Genomic DNA, 15,321 nt, shown 5'->3' on the forward strand with positions numbered 1-15,321 from the left:
AGGCCGATGGTGGCGCTGCGGAAAGCGAAAAAGACAGGCAATGGCTTGCATAAAAACACTGACTATGAAATGCAAAATAAGCACACGCTCGTGCGTAGCCCGTGTTTCGCGTACGCGCCTGGAAATCGATACGATCGACCACATAGGGGTCCTGTCCGATTCGATCCCATTCTTTTCGTCCTTTGACGTTCGACCATCCCTCTTGGCTCGTTTGCTATCTGCTAAAGAGTCGCGCGATGATACTGGACTTCATTAAAAAAAAAAAAAAAATAAGAAAGAAAAGAACAGTCAGACAGGACCAACGTATCGATTCCTCTGTGTATTTTGTGGCGTGGCGCGTGTGTCCATTTGTAGCTCCTTTAACGGAACGTTCGTCGTCGAGACGTAGAAATGGTTCTTTCTCTATTGATGGGAATAGGAGAGGGGTTAAAGAGGTTTGAGAGATACGATAAAGTTTGGTCGAGTTTGACCTGTTCTATAATGAGCATGGTGAATCCTATTGTCTTTTATTCTGCAATTCTGTGTCTAAGTTGGAGATTTAGATATGTTAATCACGAGAGAAATAAAAAGGAAATTTAAACGAGTGAATGATGGAATTTTACTAATATAACATCTTCAAACTATGGCAAACTTGTGGTTCACATTAGGGAGATGTTTTCATAGGGAAAAGAAAATTTATAATAAATATCTCAGAGATAGTGAAAAAATGTTTACTAATTGTAAGTATACGAGATACCGTAATAAGTATTTTGTAATAAAAAAGTAATGTAAAATTTGCAATGTCTTTGATGGAACATAATAAAATCAAAATAATATGCAAAAATATAATCAATATCTTCTGTAATAGCTCTGAGAAAATACCTTAATTATTATTAATAAAGCTATATTTTACTTATACTATGCAAATATATTCCTCTTATCGAAGCTCCACTGTTTTATTCCATAATAAAAAATCTATGCTAGAATATTTTTGCCTTAAGAAGAAGTTTGTTACTGAATAAAGTCGCTACAGATATCACATCTTCCACCATTTATTACCTTACCTCTACAAAATTATAAATCACAAATTATCGTTCAAACTCAATTAAATTGTATCAACAATTACAGTCATATATTTGCAATTGTAATTTTGATATTTTAAGGACGTACATAAATTCAAAAATTTTTCATAGGAAAAAGTTCTTTAATTCCACAATATCTATTATTTACCTAATCTTCCTTATCTCTCGTTCAAAGATGTCATATTAAAAAATAGGGCGATAAAATAATTTCAATAGAATCGGAATATTCCACGGAACCATTTCTTTGTCTCGGACGATGAATCACGCTCGATCGCGAGACGTGATGTTTTAGTGTACACATACGCAAGCGGATGCACTAAATGGAATAGATCGAGGGTGAGCGAAAAAATGTTGCGACTCGCTAGTAGGAAGCGCATGAAATAGTAGAACAGGGTATGAAGAAAGAACAGACAGAATGAAATAGAACAGTGAAAATGAAAGAAGAGATAGAAAGAAGGTTGTTTGATTATGTCTGCGAATATGACACATGTACAGCGATATAATATATTGTAGTGTAATGAATGAAATATACAGATATATATATAAACGTATGTACATGTAATATATGTAAATGAAAGAAAGTGAAGATAGTGCGAAAGAGATAGAAGAAATGGAAGAAGAAAAACTAGAGAAAAAGCTGGCGGCGAATTACCTTGAAGGACTGCACAGAGAAACCAGAAACCATGGTTGGTCCGTAACATAAGAAGCGAACAGAAAACAGAAAAAAGGTAAACTTGTAATTAGGTTGTTCGCTGTAAGAGACACTGCTGTGATATGAGAAAAGATCGGCTCGTTCATCTGATAGGTAGAACTGGACGCTTCGACAGTTTTAATTCCTTCGAATTACGTTTCTCTCACGTTCACGCGTTTTTGCTGCTCTGTTATGCGTCCGCCTGTCCTTTTTATTCCACTCTTTTTTCACTTCGTTTTTTCGTTTGATTTATCTTTTTGCGCAGAAAAAAGAGCAGGATAAACGAACTCCAGGAACGCGCGAACGCCAGAAAAACGTTGTCTGTATAGGTTCAAGCGTTTGCAAGAGTAAGTTGGTTCTGCGTGGTGCAAAAAGGGGCAGGGGTGGAGAGTCTCTTCGTGTCTTTTTTTTCTGTCGCACGATGGATCCAATGTGTGCTACGAGGTGCTGCAAAAATTCTTGCCATATCAAAACATCGTGACGCATTGGCCATATATGGCTGTGATGACGAAGCGAGAGAAATTATTTCTACTGTGTTCTTGTTTACGATATTTTACATAAATCAGTGATGGGCGGTGTGTAGATTAAAATAATAATCTACAGCTAAATAGTGATGATTATAAAAATAATTTCTCTCCGTACTTCGATATCCGACTCACCGATTAAAATTTCAAAAATTATTGCGAATAAATTGATAGTTTAAATACGATGTCAAAAATAAAAAATGATACCGATGAGAATGAAATATTCATAAGCATCACTTTATCTAAAATTTTATTGCCGGTAATAAAGATTTCAATGTGATATTTATGAGTTTTAATTTATTATAAAAATCGAAGGATTCGAGAATAAGGGAGAATGTTGGCACCGTAAGAATTATAGCGAGCGAAAAGACAGAAGCCGAATTATCAATCGCAATTATTTAGTTCCAAACTTTCTCTCCGTTGAACGCTGTATGAATTAATTATATTTTCTTTTCGTCCGTGGCTACGACAAAACGTGGCTGCTTGTTTAAAATGTTTTGTCTTCTTGACGATCGTTATTTCACCTCGTCTGGTGCCATGTTCATGTCGGGCTTGACAAACATAACATTCTCTCACGGATCTGATGTACCAAAACGTTCAGGTGACTCGTTTTCGTTTCGCCTGATGGACTGACAATTAATTACCGTCTATGATTTTGCAAATGTCAACGTGTCGGTCATATCCGGCGACGGTTCCACCTACTGAACACGACATACGGATGTATTTGATGTGTCAATTGCACGGGCGTACACGCCATAAACAAATACTGATGCACCTGTGTAGAAGCGTAAGTGAATAAATTGCGCACGATAATCGAGCTCGCTTGATTACCACGGTAATTTGATGAAAACAGAAAACATTTTACTCTTTTGTTATGAAGGGAATATATGTGTGTGCATGTATATACATATAATTTAATTATAATTTTTATAATATAAGATTCTTCAATTCCATTTATATACTTATATATGTCATATCATAATTAATTATACGATATGTATTATCTTCTCCTAATACTTTATAAAACACGTCAGATCGCAACGGAGCAATTTACAAATAATTTTTCGTTTGATAAATTCCACATATTAATTGCGAAGCTACTACCTCGATGTTTGAAAATTCCAAATTCACATATTTTAGTAGAATAATTATCCTGTAACAATGAAGTATATGGAAATATGATGGACCTCTGTGCAAAATGTAAAATTTCTGGCGAAAAAGTTGTAGTATCGATGAATATTTATTAGAATATGTGTGACCTATGGAATCACACTCATTATGCGAACGAAAGTAATGCAGGAGTGAAAAAACGTAAAATCGACTGACGAACGGTACTTTCCAATTTTGTGATGATATTCTTTGTCACGGGGGGATTCGATTTCGGAAAAATCTGTATTTTCATCCGTGAAAATACGCAATATTCGTCATAAATAGTTATATCTATATCATGTACAATGACTTTGTTGAGATTCAATGAGATTATTCAGCGTTCCATGTTGTAACGTGAGACAATAGGAATTAATCAAATGAACAATTTCATGTGATCGTCGAAACCCTATGATCTTTTTAAATGTTTAATAGAGAACGAGATAAAATGGTACTTTTATTTTAGATAGCAAAAAGTATAAATACAGAAGCTAAGACTGTATAAAGACTGCATTGTAACAATTTATTAAATTTTTTACAATGTCTAAAATTTGGATATTTCATATTCGAAAAATATTATGTAAGCGTCAAAATTTTATCGAATAAAATTATATTGTGTTGTCAGAAGAATGTCAAAATTCAAAGTAGGTCTGAAGAAAAATTTTTTTCACTGTCAAATGGTTGAACGATTAATGATATTCCACTTGAAACTTGAAACTGATTTTCCAATGAAATTTATTTTTCATAGTATCATCAATGTTATGAATTAATATAAAATTCGTCAATATTCCAATGAAGTAATAACAATGAAATGTGGAGTTAGGATGGAATTTTTCTCGTCCTTTTATTCTTCATATTTTCTGTTCAATGTTCGAAATACAAATATTCGCTGGAACGACGGTTTTTTACAAGCTCAAAATGTGAATCACGAAACGTCGATCTTCTTCGGTAGTATTACCATTTCTTTGGTAATGCAATTCAGACGTTCCCGTCGAAAATGAAGGAGATGTGAGAATGCAATTGCAAGCGAGATACACATTTCATTGTGCGTCGATGTAATTCGATTTCGTACGTGATTTCATCGAATACGACTTTCCTACCTAGCGAAACAAGTCCCTTTTCTACATTTTCTCAACGAACCGACATCTTATCTCCATAGCAAAACAAAAGCACTTTCTCTGCTATGTGACATCGTTCCGGATAACTAAAAATCCGATTATTTGAGAACTTCAAGAATCAGCAAAATATATAACAAAGCTAATAATGTACGCATCAGGTAACTAACAAAATTCTATTATTCTTTTTATGAGAAGAAAGAAGGATATAAAGAAAAATGTAGCAAAAAGTCACTTTGTTTACGAAAGTAGTTACATTTACGCACAAGTACTTTCTTTACTTATTAAATGTATAACATTATCCTTTGATAATATGCTACATATAATTCGTGACGAAATTTAAGCTTTTGGATGGAAACTTCTTATATATTGTCGTCATTCTTTTGATGTTAATCTCTATCTAGTTATTATCTCTTTTAAGTCTAGATAATTGAGCCATTTAAAAATCAAACTAAACAAATCCATCGAGGTTAATCATTTGATTTTTGAAAAATTAAATACTAGTCATGTATTTTTCTACTAGCAGAATAATAACATTTTTAGAAAATAGTGTTGTCCATCTGTTATTGTCATTTGGCTTCTGTGTGATTCGATTATCCGCCGAGTTAAAAATTCAGAAACAGTGTTGAAGTAATATCGAAGAGATTTCTCATCTCCTGAAATCATGATTTAATAATAACGAATTAAATTAATACTATTACTATTATAAAAATACTATTATTATTATCGTATTACTATTTTAATATTATTCCATTCTACTTGTATTCTATTGCATTATTCCATCTTATCATTAAGTATTCTTTTATTACGCGTCATAAAAACGAAGCATCGACTGAAAAAGAACTTCTTCAATTACCTGATACAATGCACGATCTCCAATGAATTATTACTTCAAAATCCAACTGACAAGAAAGCTTATTGAAGGAAATTTATTTACTATCGTCGTTATCCATTAATTACACAAACGATGATACATTATGGTGTCGAAATTATATAAGTCGATTTAATTACAATTAATAATTAGCGTCAGGTGCGAAAAGATTCAGTCAATGAATTACTTGTACGAATAGTTTTCAAATATTTCGTGAAAATGCGTTTAAAGTGAATGGCGTTATCCATTTGGAAGGGACAGGAAGCATGAAACGTGTTCCGTCTGCTCGGGTCAAAGGAGAGATTACATTTCGAGCACGTTCGTGGTCTCGAGTCGAATCGTTATTATTCACGGGGTAAAAGTCGTTCGTCGAGTAATCGGGGAACAGCGTCAGGTGTGCGTCCCAGTTTCTTCGTAATCACGGACGATTCAGTGAATCGCACGTTATCAGTGCACACGCGATTGCAAATTCATGCACGTGAGGTGTCGAAGACAGCGACGGCTGGCTGCCGTTCTACGAAGAAAATCTCCTTTCGCGCCATTAAAGAATATCTTGGCAAGTTTGCGAACCGATCGAGCGAGTTTGCTTTCGATCGAGAACTTTGGATGGTTGTCGATAACTTGGAATTATTCTCCTCGCGCGAGGAAATATATTCATTCGACTCTTACGTTATATATGTATATACTTACATATACACCTTTCTACGAGTGATTTATTTTTCTGTAGAAGAATACTTTTTTTTATCTTTGCACAGAAAAATACTTTCACGCAAAAAATAATTTTTACGTGTTTATTTTATGTAAGTACGTACAGCCTTTTATCCTAAAATTTTTTATGTAGCAATGTTTCTTTGGGAGAAATGATTTCTAACTTTACCAATTTTTGGAAATTTTACAATTATTTTTTTTTAAAGATTGAATAAGGATCGCAGCGTTTGTAAATGTTAATGGCTCTGAAAATTAGAAATAGGTACTTGATTACTAAGTAGCTAAAAAGTAATTAACAGAGATTTTTGATTTGTGGGTAAATTGTTTTTAACACTGAGCGAGTATTTAGATGAAAGTCGGATCCATTCTGATTGCAATTAATAACTAAATGGAGTTTTGAAAAGTTCATATGAAAATTGCTGTTTAATCCAATTAATTATCGGCGAGAGCTTAATTACTTTTGACTTTCAGTTTTAATTATATAATTTTTAACTCAGTGTTACTTACAGATTGATTCAATAATTAATTTTTGCTGGTTTCAAAAAGCTATTTAAGAATAATCCACATTTTATAATTAAAATAGCTATTCATCTTACTGCACGTTTCGTTCAACATTGAATTATTTATTATCTTTTATCTTTATACTGTTAATTCCATTTTCGTTCTAGAATTTCGCAAGAAACAGTAATTTCATGCTCCGTAACCTAAATTTCGCGAAAAAATGTTGGAGAGGTCTGGTTTCGGTTGTGAGGACAGGAATAAACGTTTGAAAAATTACAAGTCGTAATAACAGAATCGCATGGTTCCGTGAAATTGTTTTTATTAGATAGTCGAATGCACGCGTTGCAACCGACAGAAACGAATGAACGAGCAAGAAACCGAAGCACAGAGGCAACGAAGTCGCAGCATAATGCGCGGTTTATGCGATCCTCCTTTAATTATTTCGCCAGATGGTTCCACTGGGATAAGGTAACGGTTTAAGCAGGGTTTTAAATGGCAGCGGGGAAATTTAAAAGGCCGTCGGACCGCAAGGTCGGCAATTTGCGTTCTGCCTCCGTCTTTTAATTGAAAGGTCGAAACGCGTTATTGCTTTTTCCGCCGACGCCATTTATATCGGTTCATCTCTCTTTCTGGCAGAAACACGCGAACGCCTGCTTCCGACGCTCGTAACGCCGGCTAAGAATCCATCTATCCAAATAAATTAATCCATTAATGCGAGAATAGTGGGACTTCAATGGAAGTTCACCACAGAGGATAAGAACGAAGTATTTCCTCTTTAATTCTAATCGAGTTTTCGAACCTTCCCTAATGATTACGATAGAATTCTCTATGCGCTGTAATATAACTAGAATTCCTTCTCGTCTAATTTTGTCCTTTTCTATTCTAATGAAATATTATGAAATTATATGTAAGACTGGGTAGTAACAGACAGGAATTAAAAATACAAGAACTGTGAATAGAGATTCGTAGGTATTGCAGAATTTTCTGTCATACAGTGGGTAGTATCATTTCCTGAAGTTGAGAATATTCAAGCTTCCAATTGTAATAAATTAAATATATTAATTCTTACGAACTATCGAGTAAAGTTATGTTACAAAGAGATACGAACTTTCAAACTTTTCATACAAATTTTCCTTCGTCCATCGTCTAATACCCTTATATTGTAACGAATTAACATAACGAAAAACAAATACTCAACCTTAAAACAGTTAACCAATAATGAACAAAAACGCCAACAACTCGAATTATTTTATTATCGAAATCTCGTGTAGGAAGCCTCTAACTTTCTATAACAATACCAGCTGGTCATGAAAGAAGCTGGAGGAATTGATTGCGAATGCAGAACTCTCGATTCTTTTGCATAATTTTCGATTAGCGTCTTGTCTCGGGGAAACTACAAACATTAAACTTTTCCTCTTACGAGAACCTGTCGATCGGCTCACAGGCCAGCAAGCCTCGAAGTCGTGCAAGAAAAATTGTCTTTCTCTCAAGAAAATTCACGTGGGAAAGCTCGAAGGTGCACAACACGTAGGCCAGTAGTCTTTGCACGTTCAGAAGTAAGAAACTTTTCATGACCTCGTGAAACTTTGTTCATCCTACCAAGCCACGGCTTTTTTTCTTCGACTTACGCTTTCTCGCGTTGGGGACGAGAGGTTTAAAGATTTTATTTCGTCGAAGGCCTGTCATCGACTCCGGCGAAGTTATTTGATCATGGTCAACGATAGACACGGAGGACTTTGAATATATTATTCGAATGGTAGGAACGTTTACAGAGATACGGTTGGAATATGTTCCAAATAAAATGAAAGATAATAGTTTTCTTCCTTAAGAAAAATCAATTGTTCAACTTTTTTTAAAATTTTCCCCGAATGGAGTCAACTTCTTTTTACCTCGAAAAAATTTACTTCCAATTAAAGTGAATTATTTAAAAATCTTAATTCTTATAAATTATTGAATGACTAAATTTATATCGCTAGAATATTAAGATCTCCTCTTCCAATTTTTGAAAATTATTTAAGTCGCCGCGACAAAAAGAATAATTTCTCTTCGTTTATTGGCTAATACCTTTATTTCGAAAAATCAATATAACGAATATTAATTCCACATTTAATAAACTGTTTAAACTATATTCTATAAAATATTTGTTATTACTCAAAAGCACCTATAATAGATGACTATTTTTTAACGAAATATAATTCATTTATAATCATATAGGAAATTAATAAACGAAAAGATTAGCTACTTAATCATTGGATTACATTTCATAAGAATTATGATTTATATCGACTTTAAAGAATTACGTTTATAAATCTTAATCAAGTTTCGCGTAAGACTTTTTAAACGATTTGTTTCCACAGGCAAATACATGAATCATTCTTCGAGTTGAAGGAAGTTTACCGATTCTCTGCCACGCGGAAAATCCTATTTCTCTAAAATTAATTTATACAGTTTCAATCTTGATAAAGGTATCCTCAGCTCGGCTCATCGACCGTTTATTCCCGTTTCGATAAAAATTCCATCGCGAGGCTTTATTTTTACACCTCACAGAATTGTTTGTGCAAGGTTCGCGAACGAGAACGATCGTCGTTGGTCGACGGGACTTTTTGAACCTTGAATTTTGCATGAAAATAGTTTTAATATGAAAAGAAAATAAACGCGAAATCCAGACCGGATCGGAATTTACTTCTGATCGTGAGAAACCGAAGTGACTTTCTTGATTTCGCTTGCATTATCGAAAACGCCCAATAGACGTATAAATTGATCTTTAAATCGCTGATGATTATTTATTAGACACCGAAATTATTCTGTTTAAAGAAAAAATATTTCATTAAGTAATAGTACAAATGATAAAGTGGTGATCCATTGTGAAGATAGAAATTGAAATATTTACAATATAATGGAATATAATGAATGAAATATCTCTGTTAGAAGTTCCTTTTTTGCAGAAAATTTGTTAGAAAAAGATGTTGGAATTTTGTTAAACATCCTTATATTTAATAGCGTTTGCACTTAATAGATTTTGACATCTATTATTATTATTTATTATATTTATATATAATAGTAATTAAGAGTATAGAAAAATGAAATATACAAATTAATTAATCTTTTATCATACTTACTATATTTTTATTTAGGCTTGTTAGATAAAATTTAAGCCACGTTGGCTTGCCATTTATAGTTCTTCCATTATGGAAAAAGTTATCTATTCCGTGAATTAATATCGCGAAGAATAAAAGTAAATCGATATTTTAAATATTAATCACCATGAAAATCTTGGATAAAGTTGGAAACCAATTGGATAATAGCTCGTATTTCTTGCATTTTTTATGTTTTCCTATACTCTCTATTTCAATCTCTATGGCAAAAATATTTTATTCTAATCTTAGTCAGTAGTCCGAATGTTAGCTCTTCTTCCCAAATACAATTTCGTTGCCGTTAAAATCCCTAGCACGTTCTTTTGAACCCAAACTTAACATTTGCCGCTTAAAAGAAACGAGATGGTTGAAAAGAAATTATAACAAATCACTTGCCAATCTATCTAATTTTTTACCGATCCCAGAAGGACGTGAATTCGTAGTCGCGAACTTTTCCGCAATAAATCAGTCGAAATTCCGCGGTGGCTTTGTGTGAATCACAATGTGCGAGGGCTGTGCTTGCCACTCCTCTTCCAGGTCGATTAATAATTTATCGTCGACTGTAAATTTTGGCCAGCGTGAAATTAATAATGCAGCATTTTATACGTAGCCACAGACGAAATCATATTCCCTGCAAACGTTTCTGCAACCATTTACCTGTGTGCCAGAGCGGTTAGATCATTGCAGTGCACCACTTTATTCGAAACTTACCGATTGATAACATTTTTTGGTTCTTTCCATATTTTTATGGATTTTGAGTTTTTGATGACATTTGAGCTATTTAAGACACCACGCTGATGGCAAACACTGTCTTTTAAATTTACCTTAGAATATTCCATCATCTTGCGACAAATAAAATTATGAAAGTAAATCATTTGGTTCTTGAGAATTGAATATTAATCATATTTTTACAATGAAATTAAGAAATTGATAAAAAGTAGTCATCACTTTGACTTCTAAGAAATTCATTTAATTTGCCATTTTTTGACATATCCTCTTCCATTTTGGTTCACGTGTCTAAAATTTAGCGATTGATGACATTCGATTCCTGTCTCTTAATTAAATAAGAGCTTTGGTATTTCAACGGTTACGGATATTCTAAAAGCTGCTTAAATAGGGGATACTCGTTAAGATACAAGTGAACTCTTTAAAATAGAAAGCCAGTTGAAGGAAAAGTAGTTCTTTCTCTTTTTTCGTTTTCTTTGGCGACTTATTTTCTGACTGTGGAGAATGGACTCGAGTCGGTGAGTATATGTATGGGAAATTCGTATGTATCTATATACAAGTGTAATGTAATCGTGTTATTAGGTATCTAAGGTAGAGTTCTCGTTCTATGCACGGATACACGAAGGAATGTTGTCCGCGTTATCTATTATGCCATCTTATTAAATTGTAATCAAAATTTAGTTTGGTAGATAATTAACATTTTCATGCTCCATGTTGTGTATATGGAACATTGTGCCTTAATAACTTAAATTAATTAACTTAATGATAAAGATTTTTGTTTCTGGTAAAACAAAATCGTACTTTTATAAAGTATTTCAATAATTTGAAAATTGAAATAAGAAATTTATGAAAATTGGAAAGCGTAAAAATCTCTAAAACGATTTGGATTAGGTTTCATATACACATGGAAAAATGATTGAACATAGAGAATGTTAGAATTATTTTGGACAAATACACTTTTGATTTATAGTATATGTTGTAAATTTGGAAAAAAGAAAAAAAGAAAAATAGAGAATTCAAATAATTCCGAATACTGTTGGGAATTAAAAGTTTCAATATTTGAGGAATTTAATAAATTGGAAATTAATAAACGAACGGAAAATAACCACATCGTGTTAAATATTTCAAAAAGTGAGGATCCTGTTAACGTTGCAACGAATAATTCGAAAAACGTGTGGCGTTGCAATTTTTCCTTGGTACAAAAATTAATTTTGTCACAAACTGCGCAATATCAGTTTAAACAGAATCAAGGGGTAATCGGTTTTTCGGCTTTGTTAACTGCATATTTATTTATCGAAGTAAAGAACATTGTTGACTGATCGAAGTTTGTCATGCTTGAAAGAACCATAAAAAGCTTCGTTCACTAGAAATAACTATTGTTGTTAAACGAGAAATAGTATTTAGTATATGGTGATTCTTGAAAATTAAAATCGACTATATTTTGAGCGGAATAATAAACAAAAATTCAAAATTCGGAACATTGAAAAAAGAAAACAACCCTGTAACAATATAAAAAAATATTCTGCGCACCTGTACGATAAGTCTATTATGCCTCAATATACATGAAAAACAGAGATAATTAAACAATATTTTGCAAAATATTCTTAATCATACACGTTTGTTCTATCAGATTTTTGTACCAATTTTGTGCAATTTAAACAATTAAAATTATTTGAAATATTTAACGTAGAATTTAAAAACATGATGAGCTTCTATTATTTTTTACTTTTATGTTATATTATATTAAGCTATATCCTCCCATTCATTAAATTTCAATTTCGTAATTACTAATAAAACAAAACACTATTGTAACCGCAGTAAAACAAACAAATGTTCGAGCTATCGTGATGAAATTTTCTACCAAAATAATTCCAACCAAAAACAGCCAAGAAAATTACTTTCATATGATTTCCTTGGTGGTCGCAACCCATACATGTGAATCCAATACCACATATGTGTCTCGAATAAATTCGTATAAATCCCACCGAGTAATTTGACGTGAGATTATTCCTGAAACTTCCTATGAGCTACGGACGACTTTCTGTTCGTGTTTCCGTACATTCTGCAGTCACCCTCGTAAATGTATAATAGTGTCGGCGCACATATGTCGAAACGTGTCTCTCGTTCAAAGATGCGTGAACGAAAGGCGAGAGAGCACATTCCAAGGTACTGTAGAGTACAGAGAAAAAGGGGTGATTTGAAGGGGGACGTGAAAAATCTAACAGAAACAGGGCGAATACTGCGAGCAGAGGCGAGAGAGATCTGCAAGTGAAACACACGAGGCGGTGCAGTGACGGCAGAACACGGGTTTTCTGTGCTCCCCTACACACCAAATCGTTACTGTGTGTTTTGGTTGTCTTTCATATTTTACTCATACTTTCTTGTTCGAAAGTATCTCTGCTTGTCTCAATGCTGATTTTCGAGCGAACCTGAAAGTAAGTGATTAGTACGTCACCTCCTGAAACGAACGCGAACTCGAAAAATATATTTGTCACGCCAAAAGAAATGTTTCTTTTGAAAAAAAAAATTTGCGTTTACGGATCCTTTTGTCTTTTTGTTTTTCTCTTGATTTCTTCATTAGAAAGAAATTCTTCCTTTACGTTCCTACGTAAGAATTCGCGGCGTCGTTTCAGGAAGATACGAGGGCACAAATACACAACACAAAGAGTGGACCGTAATTGGATCAAAGAAAAATCGTGAAATATATGGACATATGTGTGTCGTGGAAAAAGCCTTCGAAGCCTTCAAGGTCTCAACGAGAGAACTCCTTTGATCCAACGTCCGGTCCAGGGAGGATCTGGTGCAGACAGTAGGCGAGACGTGCCGAGGATCATTGCTGAAGAACAATCGATATATCGCATGTGATGACAGCTGTCTCGTGAACATTCCATTTTGCTGTCCTGTGTAAAACGTTTGTGTATACAGATATATATATATATACAACATATATATATCTATACATACACAGACAATTATATAAACACATCCATATATGTATACATATGATGATATCGTACATGACGTGCGTTACGATCACGGGTGACAGTTTTTTTTCGGGTGGAGATGACGATGAGGATCATGTTGATTTCTATCGATAAAATACGCGAGATGAACGATCGTGTGACAAGTGATTCGTATTGGTTTCGAAACTGTGAAAATGGAACTGGATCAATGTTTTCTTTATCCCGCGTGTACATATCCGACTTTTATGCGTTCAACTTTTATGTATTATATATAGAGAGTATCGATAGACGGGAAAATATCGTCCATAAAGAAATTTCTGGCATCATCATTTTCGTACGAAAGGAATTTTTTCATTTCACCTTTCGTCGATGGTAATTTGTCACAACGTACGCGTAGATTATAATGGATTTAAAAATGGTAGCAAACCGGCACAACGTCCTGATTGGGACGCGGGAATAGAATTCCGCGTACCTTTTATGCCTTTTCGAACGGAGAACGTTATCGTTCCTCACGATGATCCATTTCCAATACAGCGAAAGAGTGAATAAACGAATTAGTGAAATACGCTGCCGGTACAATTTAATATTGTTCGATACTCGATGCATCGATCACGTAGAAGTGAACACACCGAATGCATCGGGAATTTTAGCAGGCTTAAGCTCGAAAGGGTTCCCCCGTGAGTATTTTTTAAAACATCCTCGAGAGACCGTTTAGTATGTATTTACTTTCGTATCTTTTATTTATCTGCGCAGATCGAAAATTATATTTCCAATGGAATAAACTGCACTATATCGTGATATAAATGCAACATTGTAAGAGTGAAGCGAAAAAAGCTGCCGTATAAAAACATTTATTTCTCTCGCTGGACTTATAAAATGTAAAAAGGAAGATTAACGTAATTCCTCTATTAAGGAAAACGCAGGAATCGATGGTATTACGATGGAAATAACAAGTTAAGCTGAAACGTCAATTATCGCTTTAGCAGTCGGATCTTTGGCACTCGTCAGAGATACTGCGACAAGTGCCGTGTAATTTAAATTCAAAAGATTATGAACAGGTTCTGTAACGCCGGATCCAGCAAGAAAATCAAAGCAAAAACTTGCTTCCGATGTAATTACAATGGGTACATAATTAAGAGCCACGAGATTCATTTAACTTGTAATCTTTGGTATTCATAAAGTAAGCTAATTCAACTTGTCCTTTGGTCTACAAAATTAAAACGAGGATTACTGAAACCCCCTAAAAAATATGATTCGAATGTAATAATGTCGAATAACGCATTGCACCTCGTATAAGCTCATTTTTTCCACCTGTATTTTGCAATTTTATTCTTGTTTTATTCTGTGTTCATTTCTCGTAATAGTTTTATATTTCATAAACATATTTATCATATTTTTATAGAATTAGCAGAGCTTATAAATTCAAATTAGCTGACATAGTTACAATGAATTACATAATTAATCCTTTGAAGAAAATGGCAATTTATTTTGTCTAACCCTGAATTACGTATAATTTTGATTTGATTTTTCAATATATGTATAATATAGTTCAAGTTCATGTTAATATCATAATGCTATCAATTTATGCCTGTCTGTCTATCAATGTCTGTAAGCTATATCTTGCTATAAATTGGGAACCAGGTCAGAGTCTAGGTTTATAATTAATTAATGAATCTATGTATATGAGCCAGAGTCTATGTCTACTCTAATGAATTAACAATAGGTATACTATAAAGCTTCTTCTAGAATAGGAACAAATTTGACTCTATATTAATACAAACCCCTCTCATTTTATTTTTTCACCCATTAACAATTCCAAAAATTATTAACTATCCTCTTGCTTAATTAAACGATTAACTGTCAGACCAATCATGTCTCGAA

The 15,321-nt window shown here is 33.6% G+C and overlaps 1 protein-coding gene across 6 annotated transcripts in view; it reads right to left on the reverse strand.

Moving 5' to 3' along the window:
- LOC100643533 (fasciclin-1) overlaps positions 1-15,321 on the reverse strand; it is a 376,846-nt gene that overhangs the window by 41,436 nt on the left and 320,089 nt on the right. For 4 of the 6 annotated variants that reach the window (XM_048408616.1, XM_048408619.1, XM_048408615.1 and 1 more), the window contains exon 8: positions 1,714-1,722. The exons of the other annotated variants lie outside the window; for them this stretch is intronic. In XM_048408616.1, coding sequence (XP_048264573.1) covers positions 1,714-1,722 — 9 coding nt within the window. The remainder of the gene's footprint in view (positions 1-1,713; positions 1,723-15,321) is intronic. 6 annotated transcript variants of the gene reach the window in all.

This window comes from Bombus terrestris, chromosome 9 (genome assembly GCF_910591885.1).
Source record: "Bombus terrestris chromosome 9, iyBomTerr1.2, whole genome shotgun sequence".
NCBI lineage: Eukaryota > Metazoa > Arthropoda > Insecta > Hymenoptera > Apidae > Bombus > Bombus terrestris.